Source organism: Pezoporus wallicus, unplaced genomic scaffold (genome assembly GCF_028554395.1).
Source record: "Pezoporus wallicus isolate ANWC-B61680 ecotype Strahan unplaced genomic scaffold, APGP_CSIRO_Pwel_v1 contig_5958, whole genome shotgun sequence".
NCBI lineage: Eukaryota > Metazoa > Chordata > Aves > Psittaciformes > Psittacidae > Pezoporus > Pezoporus wallicus.
In genome coordinates, this window is record NW_026638491.1 from 833,560 (window position 1) to 850,567 (window position 17,008).

At 37.8% G+C, this 17,008-nt stretch overlaps 1 protein-coding gene across 1 annotated transcript; it reads right to left on the reverse strand.

Moving 5' to 3' along the window:
- Nucleotides 1-683: 683 nt before the first annotated feature.
- Nucleotides 684-16,987, reverse strand: APIP (APAF1 interacting protein). The gene is made up of 8 exons (XM_057410935.1): nucleotides 16,929-16,987; nucleotides 12,007-12,107; nucleotides 8,866-8,914; nucleotides 7,449-7,566; nucleotides 6,556-6,691; nucleotides 3,449-3,616; nucleotides 2,775-2,897; nucleotides 684-1,417 (listed from the first exon to the last, which is right to left on the reverse strand). Exons 1-7 carry the CDS (start codon nucleotides 16,971-16,973, stop codon nucleotides 2,798-2,800), a joined length of 717 nt encoding a protein of 238 aa, XP_057266918.1. The 5' UTR covers nucleotides 16,974-16,987; the 3' UTR covers nucleotides 684-1,417; nucleotides 2,775-2,797.
- Between the last annotated feature and the right edge of the window lie 21 nt (nucleotides 16,988-17,008).

The following is a 17,008-nucleotide window of genomic DNA, read 5'->3' on the forward strand; positions in this document are numbered from 1 at the left end:
GCACATGCAGAATAAAGTACCACCAAATGTAAAATCATCTTTATTCTTACAAAATGTCAGTATTATGGAATGACATAATTACATCCTATTCTGTCAGCATCATCAGATGTTGATGAATAAATGGGAATTTACTTTTTACAGAAATACAGCAGTTTAAATGAAGAATTAAAGATCACAGTCACTTGCTGGCAACTAGATTTCAAGACAAAGTGGATTGTCACATCAAGAAGTATTGCTGTTAGCATGCCCAAAGAGAAAAAAAGCTGAGAGAAATGCAATCTACTTTCCCTTCATGGCAGTTGCACTTCTGAAATCTTGAAAATAATTAGAGATGCATTTTGTGCTTAAGTGGAGCACAGGAGTATGCAGCCTGTCCAAAGTCACTCTGATGTAAAAAGTAACATTTTTCATTCACGTTCTTACTACTGTTTACATCCACTCACAAGATGTGGAATCACTGCGAAAAATTTGCCACTGACAAATAAGTGTCTAAAAATGCCAAAATGGATCACAGATTAACAGAATGGTTTGCGTTAGAAGGGATCTTTGCTGTCAGACTTCACACCTGCGACTAGAGTCTCAATACTCCATCAGAAAGTTGGGCAATTGATGCTTAGACTGATGTCACTGGGAGCAAGTCTCCAGCCCAGGATATTTTGAAAGAAGACACTAAGACACAGAAATTTGGGAGAATGTATTTTAATAAGCAGTTTGATTAAATCTATCTTAGGCTGGCTAATCATAGGTCATAAAAATGCTGTTTTAAAGTTGTAATAAACAAAATCCTTCTTACTGAAAGGGAATGAACTTGAAGAAGTAAAAATCAGACAAGACCCAGAGCAGTCAGTCAATAACAACTTCCAAATGCACGCTATAAAACTGTTTCCTACTCATTATAATGACAATTGAGAGAATTAAAAAATACACGATACAGGCTTAATTTTAGAAAAAGCTCCTATTAATATGGCAACAAATCACCAGTTCAAACAATGCTTTCAACTTCTAATTAAGGGCTTGTCCTCACTTTCTTCTCAAGAATGAAGGCTACTATAACCTTCAGAAATGGAGACTTAGAGCAATTTCAGTGGTGCTGCAGTATAGCAGGATCAACAAATGCAGGTTGTTGAAATATGAATTTCTAAAGCCAACAAAATGTCCCATTAGTTCTCAGTCTTTTTTCAAAATCATTTCTTGCATCTGAATTTTCATTCCTCCCACTGTAGCATTTGCCAGGATAAATAGCAATAATTGTTCAGCTTTGTTTGTTTCTTTGCTTGTTTTAACTCTCCTTTTCTTCTTGGATGTGTTTACAATAAAAACTGATCGCTAAGATCTGTCAGCCACCTGAGAGTAACAGCACCCCCTTCTGGTTTTAACAGTGCGAGGTCAAATCTGGAACTCCCATCATGTAAGAAACCTGTGTAGGAGAAACAAGTCAAAATATTCTCAAACTAGACATTGGGTCATAAGAAATAGGCAAAGGAATATTAGTGCCACTATATTAGCCCGATCTATTCAATTGCAGGGGCAGAGGAGCAATTTTAGGATGGTTCTCGTGGGCCGAGAAGTAGCTCTGTGCAGGGGTGGTAACCAGCATGTCTTCATCACTGTATGCAGTGGCAGCACTCCAAATACCTGTTCATGCAGAGACTCACTTGACAGCAAGGCTCCTGTCCCACTGCTTCCTCCTGTAGTGTGGGCATACATACTTGCGATTCAAGTACCTGTCTGTTCTGGGCTCACGCTGCCTGAGCAGCCATTTTTCATCTCTTCTGATGCAACCACAGTGGGTGGAGAGGATTATCTGATGGGCCAACTGTGCAACAAGTGGCCCATCCTGTTTAATTAGACCACCACTCTGGCCTAACAACTCCTTTATAATCTCAGCACTGGTATCTTTAAACTTGCTTAGATTTTCAGGAAGAAGTGTCTAAGACTTTGAAATGTTATGCTACTGTTGTGTTTTGCCATACCAAGCAGTATACTGTTTATGTGAGAATTATTTCAGGGATCCTTCATGTAGAGAGCTGCCTGATATGTAATCTGTACGCATTACGCCTGATCAGTACTTCAAACTTCACAGAATCACAGAATGGTTTGAGCTGGAAGGGACCTTAAAGATCATGCAGTTCCAACCACCTGCCATGGGAGAGGTCAAGGGCAGGGACACCTTCCCCTAGACCAAGTTACTCCAAGCCCCATCCAACCTGGCCTTGAACACTGCCAGGGAGACTGGGCAGCCATAGGTTTTCTGGGCAACCTGTGCCAGTGCCTCAACACCCTCAAAGGGGAGAACTTCTTCTGATGTCTCATCTAAATCTCCCCTCTAAGTTTAAAGCTATTCCCCGTTGTCCTGTCACTACAGGCCCTTGTCAAAGCCCCTCTTCAGATTTCCTGATGGCCCCTTTAGGCACTGGAAGCTGCTCTAAGGTCTCCATGGAGCCTTCTCTTCTCCAGACTGAACAAGCTCAGCTCTCTCAGCCTGTCTCCATAGGAATGCTTGATACAGTTATGTTTTAAAAAGCAATTGCACTTCATGCAGTACATAGATGCTAAAATACACACAGCACACACTTAACTATTAATACATATCTTCTTGGTGCATTTGTGATAAATAAGCATTATTTCAGGCACAAATACAATTGCAGCAGAAATGGAGCAGAGGGGGGAGATGTGCAACACTGAAGCTTCCTAAGTGGGAAAGCAAGCTGAAGTAATGGTGTCATGTATAGTCTCTCCCTCCAAAGAGATCATTTCTATAGATAAATTCACACCTGAATATAAATGTTGGGGTCATTTATAAGATTCCGTTTTCTCCTGTTGGATGTTTTGAAGGATCTAGCCCATGCTGCTTCATCTGCACTGCGATATCAAACAAGTAATCATAACATTCGCACCTAGAATTAAAATGAAAATAGAAGGAAAATGTAAAGTAAGGCCCAAGTCTTGCCATGTTTTTCAAAAAGTAGTGATTTACTTCCTTGAGCTTTACATCACCAATGTAAATGTCTGAATGCACAGCCCCATTACCATTTATTTCCATTACTGCTGTAAGTGAAGCGCTCATCATTTTTGCTACATGATCCTGATTTGCTGCATTTCCATCAGCAAATGAGGAAGTAAATTCCAAAAATGGGACTAGGGAAGACTAATCAAACAGTATTGGCTGGTGTCATATAAAAGCACAGATTGCCTGCAGGTATCATACGAGGAAGGACTTGTCCCTGTGAAAGGAAAATGTTGGCAACCCTATCAGCCAGCATTGATATGAAAGGAAAATTATGTGGTGGTATCGTGAATGAACCCATGGCTAAAGCTCCTTATACATTCAGTGAGGCCAGAACTTAATGTTCTGAATCATTGTCCATGGTTGACATTAAGGTCATTATTAAGATTTTGAGGTATAATGGCAAAAGATACCTAAAAGATATTCCTAAATTCTACTCACATCGTTTTGGCTTTTTCCCATGTTTCTCCCCATACGTAAACTCCGTGACGTCTGACCAATACAGCACAAGAGTCTGGGTATTTTTCCATTGCACGTGCCATTCTTTCCTTGAGATCCTTCTCTTCTGGTGTGTTCTCAATGATGGGAACCACTAGTGTATCATCATACCTAAAAGAAAAAATAATGATCATGTGTTTAAATAAAATGCTGTGTCTGGGTGCACGACGCTTTTCCTTAAGAAACAGATTCTCTGCGCAAAGATGTTAAATTCTCAGCACTAGTGACTTTATGCTCTTCTCTTCTGAGTCATCCTGTAACCTAAGAACTCTCAGGAACACCTTTCACTCCCAAACCCACATTATTCTGGCAATATCTAAGCTATACTTGAGGCACAAAAAGAGAAAACCACTTTAATGTATAAGGTGCAGCTATTCAGATATAACACTTCGTAGTTGAGCCCCTTTACAACTTTTTCAGACTCTTCATCCTGTATTGGCATCACCTACAAGTTTTATCTCAGATTAAATTATTTAAAGGAATCACATCATGAAGAAGGAAATTAAACTGTTTGCTGGAGAGCAGAAAAAAATTAATTTTGGTAGTCCAAAAAGCCCCTGGAAATAAGACTGTCCTGCTAAGGCATATAAATAGAAAGTAGAGTCAACACATGAAAAATAAATTCTCCGTGATGGAGTCATTGGTGGGCTACATGTGAACTTAAGAGAGCCTGAGAACCCTAGTTCCAAAGACAAGATGATGCATGTTACTCAGTGGAACTTGCCTAAGAGTTTCTTCTGAAGGAGGACTATGATATTTGGCATTGCTTGAATCTTAATTAACACTGGCAGAAACTTGTTTAAATAGTTTTAATAAGTCCCCAGCTCAAGTTCAGATTTATCATTGAGATCACACAGATATTTCATGAGTGGATGCTAGTAGTAGTTACTTTATAAAACAGAGAGGAAGCAATAGTAAAAATAATACAGCTTGTACTTCAATTCAGATATTCAGAAAATTAAGAAGTTTTATCTCTTACAATTTTCAATGCTGATGCTTTCCCAAGGAAGTCTACACAAACAGTGAATGAAGAAAATTAAGTGGCTCTTGTAGGTTTACTTGGACTCTTACATATTCTGATCATTAAAATTGGATTTGGAGTATTTGCTACTAGAGAGGCCAAATGAGCTAAGATACTGGTCTCCTAGGTTCTGTTTTCTACACAAATGTGAGTCTGGAAGCAGATATAAATACCATAACTGATTATTAATCATAACATAAGCTTTTTATCACAAACCATTATCTGTAAACCCCCATGGAGACCCTGAATGACTAAAATACTTGGTATCTCTTTAGTTTTATTGAAATATAAGCAGCCTACATTTAGCCAAATCTTCATATAAAATACTGTGGACAGCCTGAGACTTTCAAAGCTATTTACTTCAGATAGAGTTCTCTTTCTACTGAAGTCAAAGGTATAATTATTCTGGCATCGCTAGGATCATATTTAGGCTAATATACACTTCTGATTATCCTACCTGCAGCATTTTCCTGGATAGCTTCCAGAAAAGGTTAATGTAATTTGAAACAATATATTGTCAATCCCTTTTTTGAAAGATCCTATTCTGTACTACCAAATTTCTTCTGAATTCAATGGGGAGCCATGTGAAGCAAGACAGTGCAGTCAGTCTAGTATACACATATATATCCTTAGGAACCATGTAATCTGGAACTCTATTTCTTTAGTTTTTCTGGTAAATTAACAGCATGACTCAGGATAACTCAGAGATACGGAATCTAATAAATACAATGTCTCCTGACTAACATTTAGGAATTTTTGAGAATTCAAAATGCACATCCAAAGAAGAAAATTGTTGTGGATGTTTTTTAAAAACAGTGTTGTTAGACAGTTTGCTATCAGGGGTCTATTTTGCCACATTAAAAATACAAATGCTAATGCCGACAAAGAAGTATAGCTGGCAAGTCAACTAAAACTGAGTAAAATGTGCCCAGGTATAAAATCACATGCCAGACAAATGGCTTGCTCCCTTGCCAAAGGGCAATAGATAGTTACAAAAATTAACATAAAAAAGGGGAAAGAATTTAGCATTTCAATTTTTCACCTAATTGTTACATATTATATACCTCATAGCAGCCTTCCAATACCTGAAGGGGGGCTAAAGGGATGCTGGGGATGGACTATTCATTAGGGACTGTAGTGATAGGACAAGGGGTAATGGGTTAAAACTTAAACAGGGGAAGTTTAGACTGGATATAAGGAAGAATTTCTTTCCTGTTAGGGTGGTGAGGCACTGGATTGGGTTGCCCAGAGAAGTTGTGAATGCTCCATCCCTGGCGGTGTAGAAGGCCCGGTCGGACAGAGCCTTGAGTAGCATGGTTTAGTGGGAGGTGTCCCTGCCCATGGCAGGAGTGTTCGAACTAGATGATCTTAAGGTCCTTTCCAACCCTAACTACTCTATGATTCTATGAAATGTTGTTTGCAGATCCCAATTCAACACTGTGGGTGGAGTCCTCAAAACAAGCCATCACACATAATGTGAGTTTGGAATAACTCTGCACTTACCTCAGAGCTCATCCTTGAAAAGTAGTAACATTATCTTTAATGAGCTGTTTATTCTGAATTTTCTTTCAAAGTCTGTCAAGTAAAATTTCAAATCCTCCACTCAACATACTCTCAATTAGCAGAGGCAGTGATATGTGAAGCCCACCCAAATGCAGTTTGCACGTTATCAATCCAGCCTAACATTGGTTGGCTCCAGTTTCAGTTTAACACCGTACAGATGTGTTCACATCTCTGTTCTTGAGATATTTGTCAGGACACAGCTCTTTATTTGGTTTGTTTCTGTAGCTCAACAGACAGCTGTAGCCTTGACATTACAAGATTATATCTCAGATCCCTTTCATAAGCTTGGGACCTTCTTATGGAAAGCCAGTGACTGATTTATTCCAGACATGTTTTTACTTCTTATTCCTAATACTTCATATTACATACTCTTAACACATGTAACTCAAATGACTTGTCATCTACTTATATTTCTGAAAACGCATGATCAAACAGCATGCCTCTTTTCTTAAATATAGAGAAGTACCGGTAATAGCCTCCTGAAATACACTTCTGGATTCCTTTTATCATCTCCTGATGGGTAACAGTGAACTCACTCCCTGGGTAAAGAAGGGTAGCCATAACAGCAGCTTTGGAATGAGTATGGATCACTGCCCCTGCCCCTAAGAACAGAAAAAGAAGACAAAAATATACTTTTAGAATTAATTATAAAACATGTCTATTAACAAAATCTTTTTCACATACTTGATTAATTTCAAGTATTTACCATTATTCTGATAACGATAAATATTTGAAGTGAATGGAAATGATGGAAGACAGGTAGACAATAATTATCATTTACTTACAAAGGTGCAATGTTGCCAAAAATACAAAATGAGTTTTCCTTGGGTACACATGTAAGTTTCTTGTGTGGGATGGTTAGAAGAGACTCTCTAAATCCTTTCTAAAGTAACAGAAGTAAATTTGAGCCAACAGCAAAAGCTGTCTATTACTGTCTGCTTGCAGAAAAAGTTTTGTAGTTTTTTCACCTTTTTTCGTAATCCAGAACATTTGATCCCAGCCAAGTGTTGTAGAAGGATCTAAAACATAGTTGCTGAATTGGCAGAACTACTGGTATAAAATTGCTGTAAATCCTCCAACTGCTTGCCCAACCTACCAATATACTGCACTAAAAATTAGTGCCAAAAAGACAATCACAGGTATAGCTACATGAGAAGATTAAAATGTAAATTACACTCACAGGATGTTACCATGGATTACTTTCCACTGTACATACTCCTTTGCAAATCAATTTATTTTAGAGTTTTGTGTTTATTTCATTGTAACTTCCATGTGTAAAGAATATAATGAATATCGATTTTGTGGATCTGTAGATATAGTGTTTCAGTCATCAGTGAACTAAAAGCATTTGCTACACACCTCTCATAGTGTAAGCATTCATAAAAAGAGGTGTGCACTGGCTCTTCTTCAGTTTCCTGTGCGGTGGGGGACCACTGATGTCCTGTTCGTTCATGTCACAAACAAACATATCTTCTGGCTGTATGAAAGAAGAAATCATTTTGAGCTGTGATGAGCCCTTCTACAGAGATAAAACATATACACCATGTATTTAATACAGAATGTGATTTTAACTTTGTAAAAGTGCTGTAACACACCACATTTATCTTAGCTTCTAATACTACTTACTCATAGCATGAAATGTGAATTAATATTAGGTCTTTTTATTCAGACTGCTGCTAAGCAAATATTCGTAAACCTAAAATTTTGTCAAGAAAGTCTGTTTTTAAATAACAGACAGATAAAAAGGAAAAGTAGTAACTGATAAAGGAAATGTAGATGTACTTTTCCTTTCCCCCTTAAAGAACCAACAAAGGACAAGATTTAAACCTACATATAATATATTTAACTTGATAAATTATTTTTTAAAGTCTTACTTTTAGTAATTGTACATGAATATAACCCTTGCCTCAATCAGCTACTCATAAGAGCACAAAGAATTGTTCAGGGCAGCAATAAAACTTTCTTGTTTAATGTTATTTTAAGTATCAGCAGGAAATACAATTGCAAGAGATTTCCTTAGTGTGCTGAATTCACTGCTACTACTAGCAAAAAACAGACCACCACAATCTTGCCATATCATCTTACGTGCCTTCATCTGCCTTACTTGCTAACATCCCCAATGAGGACTGCTGTGAAGCTTCAAGTTTCTATCAGTGAAGAGACTCCTTTAACTTCTCACTGTATTTACCCTCAGATCTATAAAGCAACAAAGTCCTTTCACATATTGTTGTATTCTGGGGGAGTTCCTGCTGTCACAAAATAGTTACCATTTACCATTGTCCCCTCCACTTATACTTAGGGTTTTTTTTTGGACAGGAGGCAGACAGACAAGGTCACCTTTTCATGGGCAGAGCCTATATATTTACTGGGAATATTAAGACAAAGATTTGTAATCACTTAAATGAAAATAAATAGATATGAGGTGCTAATGCTTAATTATGTATGTGCCACTGTAACTTGACACTGCAGCCAGACATCTGGACAGCTTTTCAAGCTTGACGAAGAATAAAGATGGACTTTAATGATGTTCAAACCTCACAGTCTTCTGCATTAATTTAAAGCAAAGAGACCATCAAGACTAATCTACACTTGCCACTGAATACATGTTGGCTTGCTATGCTAGTGGAGTACTGGGTGAAACCCTCAGTTGCTTCAATAAGGCAGTCAATAGTATAACAAGTTTCTAACTTTACATAAGGAAAAAATGAAACTCTGAACAAAGGTACTTTCATCTATTTCAAGATGAACTCTGTGTTAAAAATACAGTTGAACATACCTGTATTCTTTCCTTTTGGACTCCTGAAGGAGCGATGTAGATTTCATTCCTATGAAGAGTTACAGACAGGGAAAAATGATCAAGACAGTGTTGCTCAACTGCATGGGCACTGGAGCTCTCAATCCACTGAAAAGTAAACAGAAAATCTGGCTCCTCATATCGTAATAACCTTCTTGCTCTTTCTATAGGTTGACATGTAGATGGTTTTCAAAACAGTACCAAATCATACAAGGGCATATGAAATCTCTAACTTGAAGGAGTACAAAACTGCTTTCAACAAGATGAGATCCAAAATGCACACAGGAACAGCAGCTTTGTTTTTCCTATGAACACCTAGCCTCCACCTGCAATAATTCCAAACTCATACCCCTAGAATTCAGAATAAAAAAGGAACTAGAGAAATCGCAAGCAGACAGTGATTGACAAAACAGGTGACAAAACTACTACTTAAAAATCCACAGGCTACCTATAAACAATATTATCTGTAGCATTCTACAACATAAATACTTTACATTTTTGTTATAACTGTATAGTTTTTTTAATGCATCTATATTAGCTGTATTGATAAAAAGACAACACTAACTCAACACAATTAAATGACTGAAATTTAATTCCAATTGCATCAGTTCTTGCTAAGACTTTAAATTACTTATTTAAATGAGGATGATTTTAAGATGCAATCTGAAATTATTTTGATATTAGCAACCTTCCCCTTCCTAGTCATGTCCCGTTCCCCCCCCCTTGCACCCTTATCTCTCTTGATTGTAATCGCTGTTTGGTTTCAGCAGTAACATACTAAATTCAGGAGCACAGAGACATCTAGTGAATAATTAGTCAAGTTACAGACACACTTTCTAAGGAACATGAGATGTTTATATTTCTGGACAAGAGAAATTTCTGGACACTTGCAGAGCAACAAAGCTGGTGAAGGGTCTGGAGCACAAGTCTTATGAGGGGAGCTGCTGAGAGAAATGGGATTGTTCAGCCTGGAGAAAAGGAAGCTGAGGGAAGACCTTATCACTCTTTACAACTACCTTACAAGAGGCTGTAGTGAGGTGGGGCCAGTCTCTTTTCCCAAATATGAAGTAATAGACCAAGAGGAAATGGTCTCAAGCTGTGCCAGGGAAGGTTTAGACTGGATATTAGAAAAAAAAATCTTCACTGAAAAGGTTGCCAAGCATAGGAACAGGCTGTCCACAGAACTGGTGGCCAACATCCCTGAAGGTATTTAAAAAACATGTAGACATGCTTAGGGACATGATTTACTGGTGGACTTGGCAGTGTTAGGTTTATGTCTGGACTCAATAATCTTATGGGCCTTTTTTGCTATTTAATTGATTCTATGATTCTAAATCTTCAAAAAATACAGCTCTTTAGGATGATTTACTCTTCACAGTGGTAAAATGGCTCAGAATCACATAAAAACATGGCTTTATATTTGTAGTTATTAACATTCATGAATTAACACTGCCAACATTGCATATAGTCGTAAATTTTTTGCATGAGCAAAATGAATGAAAGTGCAACATACCGAGAATTCAAATGGTAATTTGGTTTCTAACGAAAGCCATGCATTTTCTTCTTAAAATTATGTTTTCCTTTTTAGAAATCAAAAAATTTAGAAATTAAATCATAAATGGAAAATCTGATGATGAAATATAGCTTTCAAAATACATGATACCTTTGAAATACAGAACACCTGACACAGAATTCTAGATCCATTTTTAATATATTATCCCATGTCTGAATTGTCATTTTTGCTCTGGGTAGTTGATACAAACTACACAGTGAGTAAAGCTGATTAGAATTAGCTGAGAAGAACAGTTGTTACAATTTCAATCAAATTTCAATCATTCTTTCATTATTTCCAATGCAACAATTCTAAGCCAGTCTGATCTCTGCCTTATAGCTATTAATTTTGAAACACTTATGTTATTGTAGGTATAGAACAGTACAGCCACATGGATTCCAAGACCATGTACAGTATTGAAACCAACTCAAATACGTATTCTGGTGTAGTCTGCGCAACCAAGTTATAGAACTGCTGGGGGAAACTGTACTATGTCAGTGTGCTCTCCGTTGACACCATTTGTCTTGCCACAACCAACATCAATCACACTGAAATTACAAAGAATATAGACTACACTTAGCTACTGATGAGAAATTAGTGCTAGAAATATATTTCCATAGACAAAGAACTTTAAAAACAAGAAAAAAAATCCTTATTCCTGTCAACTACTGCTGTTGCTATGCTTGCAAGATCAAGCAGGGAAGTGAAATGACCTGCACAAAGCCATCAGAATAGCACAAATATTAGCATTTAGAGCCTTTCCTTCATATGTATCTCCCTAATATATTTGAATAGCAATGGCTGTATGTGTCTGTATGCAAGTGTATGTCAGAAAAATGAGAGGTCGGTCGCTTTCAAGTTAGATTGTCACTACACCCTGTGACTGGGGAGAACTGCAGGCACTGTGCAAGGTGTTTTGAAGAATGAGGACTTCACCTTTTTCAATGGCCACTGAGAGACGCTCTGTCTCCATTGAAAGCCTGGAAAGTATGAACATGGGGAGACTAGCAACTTAAAAAGCAAACTGGTGCTTCTCAGTAGTGGATACAGACCAAAAAATATTCTGCTGTTACCTGTTCTGCTTTAGTAATATTTTAAGAATATCTCCTTAGAAATTAACTCAGCCAAACAGTAATTTCCTCCTTAAAGGAAATGTCCTGCCTGCAAAATGTCTAGGGTGGGATCCACCTCATCTAACTGCAGGCATTTGAAAGCTGTGTGCCAGGTGTAACCCACCCTAAATTCCATAGTCAATGAAATTAAAAAGGCGGAATACAATTTCCCTTAAAGACAATTCATCTACCTTAAACTAAGATAGGAAAAAGACAGAAAAAAAAGACACTCTGTGAAGATTATCTCTATTTGAAGGGACTGCAGTGACTAATTCAGACTGGCTACCACCCTTCTATATGGTAAAATTTGTCATACTGTTCATTTCTCCTCTACCTTCTTGCTCACTCTTGACATTCAAACATTTTTCATGCTACTGAAATGCCCTCACCAATTACTAAACACAGCCACCCCCACCCCCCCTCTAACCATCACATTCTTTTTCTTCTATCTTTACTCACCCGTGTTTCAAGCTAATTCCTCCACCAGTTCCTGTTACCCAGCCTAAACCATAAAACAGTCTGCAAAGATCTGGGATAAGATTTCTTGGATGTAACTTCTCCTAAAAGTAAAGAAATAATTAAAACTCATCAGAAACATCATAAATCTAAGCATTTCAAAGCTGAAATTAAGTTTAAGGGGACAGTACTTTTATAGTGCAGTATGACAGTCTGATTTATGCTTATGAACTTCAGTTACAACATGACTGCGTGTTTGTACAATGCCCTTTATGCTTTGCAGGAGCCATTAACACCTTGAAAGGAACAAACAAAAGCCCCCCCCCCCCCCCAAATGCATGTCTGACTATCCTTCACAGAAAAGATTTCACCTCAAATTTAAGTGCAGTGGCCCACAGGTCTTATCCCAGCAAGGTTAGGTTGTAGACTATTGCTATTAAAAAAAGAAAAATAAATGCATCTAACATTACCATTTTGAAAAGTTCTACTATTTTTTTTTCCAATTGAATCAGTTTTCTGTAGGTTTATTTTGCTTAACTTACAAATTTCAGTAGAAGAGACTTTATTTCTGTTCTGTATTTTTACATAGCAGTCAAAAATACCATAGAAAACACAAGCAAATTATTTGATGAAGTTCACATTCCTATATTTTTACAATGTGAGGTTACCTCACATGCATTTTAGCCAGAAAGCAAATAGCATTTTTTAATATTTCTTTCAGAAGAAAAAAAAAGCTCTTATTTTTTTCAATATTCCACTGTTCAGTACATCAATAAATATCTATTAACCAAAGTATCTGCAGTGTCACAGATTAATCACATAGTTCATCTAAACCAGAGTGGGTTTACAGTACAAGACAAAACAATTTAATGGAAATTCTAAACGCTACTCTGTACTGATGATACAAAACAAAAAAGCTGTACCTAACAGGCAGTGGTCTTTGATTAAGTGAGTGCTACATTACAAAATTAAACATTTTTCATGTTGGATTCATTCACGTAAGAAATATAACCAGTATACACAGAGAAAACCATGAGAAGTTATTTTAATTCATGCTGTGCACTTGAATATATGCATTTGCATGTTGTTTGAAGTATTTCTTTCAGGTTATTTGAGAAAACAAAAAGTGAGATTCTCCCTCGCCCCCCCCCCCGTACCAGTATAAAGATAAAAATCATATGTTCTTTCACAAAGATCCTGATACGACGGAACCCACGAGGTAAGGAAGTAAACAGCGAAACAAAGCAGCAATTTTATTTATGACATTTTATCTCCCTGGGATAGAATAAAGATTTCCACCCCATTATCAAAGCAATACAGATGGGTTTGTATCTTATATGGGTGTGTGAGAGAAATCAGAAATTAAGCACATCAGATGGGCTTCTTGCTTTGCTTTCAACAGAAAAATGTAATAGTTTTAGGCAGACTAAACCCTTAGGTCACCAAATACAGTCCCCTCCTACTGCAGGCAACTCTCACAGAATTCTTTTTTTATATGCATTACACCTGATCAATACTTCAAACTTCACAGAATCACAGAACGGTTTAAGCTGGAAGGGACCTTAAGGCTCAGTTAGTTCCAAACCCTGCCACAGGCATTAATGCACATGTTGTATGTTTACAAACACAAAACAAGCACAGCTATGTGTAAATTATGGGTCGCTCTTTCATTGTTCTGATTTATTGATACAGAATTAATAGCTGTACCTAATTCCCCTGTCACAAAACTGAGTCCCATAGTATCTTGCTTTATTATTCTTCAAAATAACATTGCTGTCTATTCCTAACCTAGGTATTACAACCACTATTTTTTATTTCAAAGAAAAATGATGTCTCTTCTACTTTTGATGGAATAAGTTTATACTAAATAGGTTTATATTGTTATTATTTATTGAATGTACACAGCCATGGAAAAAAAAATTATAACATTCCCACAGTTGTTTATGTTTTCCCTGTTGGATGAATCTAGGCATTTACTGCAAGATTTATATTAATGGGATAACACGGGCGCTTTTCACCACTTTTATAAATCATCTAAAATAATTCTACGAAGTACAAAACCAGAAGCTACTTTAGCAAAAACATATGAAATATAATCAAGGAATTTTGACTGTTTTGCTGAAGAATTCCAGGATTATAAATCAATCCTCAGAGTTTAACAGTATTTTTCCAGGATCAGTAGATACTAATCATAAACATAAACTAGCAGAACAAAAATCTGACTATTTCATGTTTAAAATTGCTGATGATAAAAATGACACCTCTTTCCATAATTAAGAGTGTGTAATTGCTATAATAAGCCTGGGAGTAAACATGTGTGAAAGCAGAAGGCAAGTCAACAGGATTACTCTTTGTCAAATCTCAATTAGCAGTATTTTAAGTTTGATTTTACAGTTGAAGTACAGATCCCATTGGCTGTCTCTTTTTTCATATCTCCAACTCAGGAACTGGCCCACCAGTTTCTACATCTTGTTATGTATCAATGAAAACTCCACAGATTTCCATGAACTAAAGGAAGTGACTGATTTTTCAACCCATTATTCTTTTGAAAAGAAATTTGCTGGTACATCTCTAACCAGAAACTGACCGGAAGTATTCACAGAAAAATTAGAATCTATTTCCAGCAGTCAAGTCTATTTTAAAAAATATATTATCGCATTCTGGAAGATGGTGGTTGCTCAAGGAAAATGAGCTTTTTCCTATTTTATTTAAATTACTTTACCTGATACGATTTAAAACACCAAACAAACCCACCCTCCTGACCCAAAACCTCAGAACAGAGTGTGTATCCAATATAACAAAAATCAAGGTGGACCCAGTCTACTTGTAGAACAAACACAATTTGTAAAGGTTTGAGGATAATTTTCAAAAGGCGTAAAGCTGAACTACAGTGTGGATATTTTAAGATATTACAGTAAATATAAAGTGCCTGAAATATGTACTTGCCTTTCCTAAATTGCTTAGAAATCATAGATTTTTGTCAGAAGTAAGCACAGGCTGCACAGATGAAATCATACTGTTGATATTTCATACTAACAGGTAGTAAATAATGATGAGGTTTCTCTGAATAGCCATGTAGCGATACGTTTGATGTAGTAGACCAGATTTGTGCTACACTGTATACATGAAGTGAGAAAAGTACCAATAATAAACTGGTAGATTTCTGTTTAAAATCTGTCTTTAGCATAGAAATGCATCAACTAAACCAAAATTGCAAAAATAATGTCATGATCCTTTAAAACAGTTTATTTTTTATGACACCTTCAGCACCATACAAGGATTCTATAATGCAAAAAAGAGTTTTTTAAGTGAGGAAAAGGAATAATTGTAAGGAAGAGACAGGAAAGCAGGGCGGTGTGGATTCTTACTCCGCTTAAGACACAGACTGTCAATTCTTAAAGCAACTACAGACCTCCAAATGAAACAGATCATTTATGGTTTGCCTTTTTTAGGTTTGTGTTTTGTTTGTTTTTTTTTTTTTCTTTTACTGCAGCAATTAGAAACTTTAATAGGATTTTATTTTATTTTAAATAAGCGACTAGCTGCTCTAGTGCTCAGTTTAGTCATTTACGCCCATAAAAGGCTATTTCCAAGAGGAATGCTTGTTTAGCAGGGGGAAGGTACATTACAGGGATTAAACAACCACAGAATAAATATAACAAAGGCAAAAAAACAAAAACAAAAGGCAAAAAAACCAGCACACGCCAAAACTGGGAGACAGGTAGTTAACTTTGTAAAATTCTTTTGCTTGAAACATTAAGAAAAAAATGCTGTTGTCTCTGTTCCCTCTCCCCACCCCAATACCACAGTGTCTCTTAACACTGAAGACAGTGATCCTTGATGGTCTGAAGTGAGACCATAAGACTACAGCAAAATGGAACTGGGATTTTGTGAGGAGCTCGAGATTGTTCCCTGTCCCTTAGAATCACAGGGAGCAGAGGTTTTGTTTAACGCAGCCCCTCTGAACAGACGGCCCACAGAGAGACCATTTCCATCTTAGCGATGCTGCTACAGGGGGCTGCATGCCACGGGAAAGTGCTTACACTTTCCATCAACAGCTGGGAAGGTGAAGGGATGGAAATGGCAGCCTGGGGTGAGTTTGACAAGGTTTGGAAGCTCCTACTTTAACCTCACCTTTAAAACCTCATGAGTCACAAACTCCACAGGCAATTTGTTTAGCTGCCCCAGGTTAGAAATATTTTCGTAAGGTCCAAAGTAAGCACTGCTTGCTAAAACTTAACCTTGTTGTCTCTTATCAGACAGTTACAGGCATGAAGATGAGGTTCTTTCATCTCTGTGACAAGATTTTATATATTTACAGGCTGCCCAGAGAAGCTGTGGCTGCCCCATCCCTGGCAGTGTTCAAGGCCAGGCTGGACAGGGCTTGGAGCAACCTGGTCTAGTGGAAGGTGTCCCTGCCTGTGGCAGGGGACTGGAACCGGATGAACTTTAAAGTCCCTTCCAACACAAACCGTTGATTCTGTAAAAAAAAAACAACAAAAAAAACAACAAAAAAAACCAAACAAACAAAAAACCCAACAACCCAAACAATCAGAGAGAAAGGCCAAACTAAACCAAACTTAACTCCCCAGAGTTACCACAAATAGAAGGGCCACGAGCCCTGTAACTGCAGGTGGACTGCCAGCCGGCAGCACTTCGGGAAGTGTAATACTTAACACCTCTGTGCTCTCTGGCATGTAACAACAAGGAGTGCGGCTGACGGAGAGAGCGAGAAGCCCTTAGCAGTGCCCAAGCGCCACGGCGGGGCCCGGACACGCCGGTTAAGGCTTATGACGGTTCACTATCGCATGTCAGGCCGCCAGCAGTCCCTCCCACCCGGCGAGAGGACCGTGAGCTGCTGGCGGGGGGCAGGGGGCGGCCCTGCGTTACCTGGGCGGGAGGGGTAAGGGGCAGCCCCGCGTTACCTGCACGGCGTCCCGGTCATTGGCGCCAATGCCGTTGGCTGCCATGGCGCCCGTGTGGGCGGGAGGGCGGGCGGGCGGGC

Coding starts and splice junctions, on each gene's coding strand:
- APIP (XM_057410935.1), bottom strand. CDS start 16,973: ATGGCAGCCAACGGCATTGGCGCCAATGACCGGGACGCCGTGCAG. Junction 12,108..16,928: donor ATGACCGGGACGCCGTGCAG/GTAACGCGGGGC, acceptor CTTTACTTTTAG/GAGAAGTTACATCCAAGAAA. Junction 7,567..8,865: donor TCCAAAAGGAAAGAATACAG/GTATGTTCAACT, acceptor TCTTTCATACAG/CCAGAAGATATGTTTGTTTG.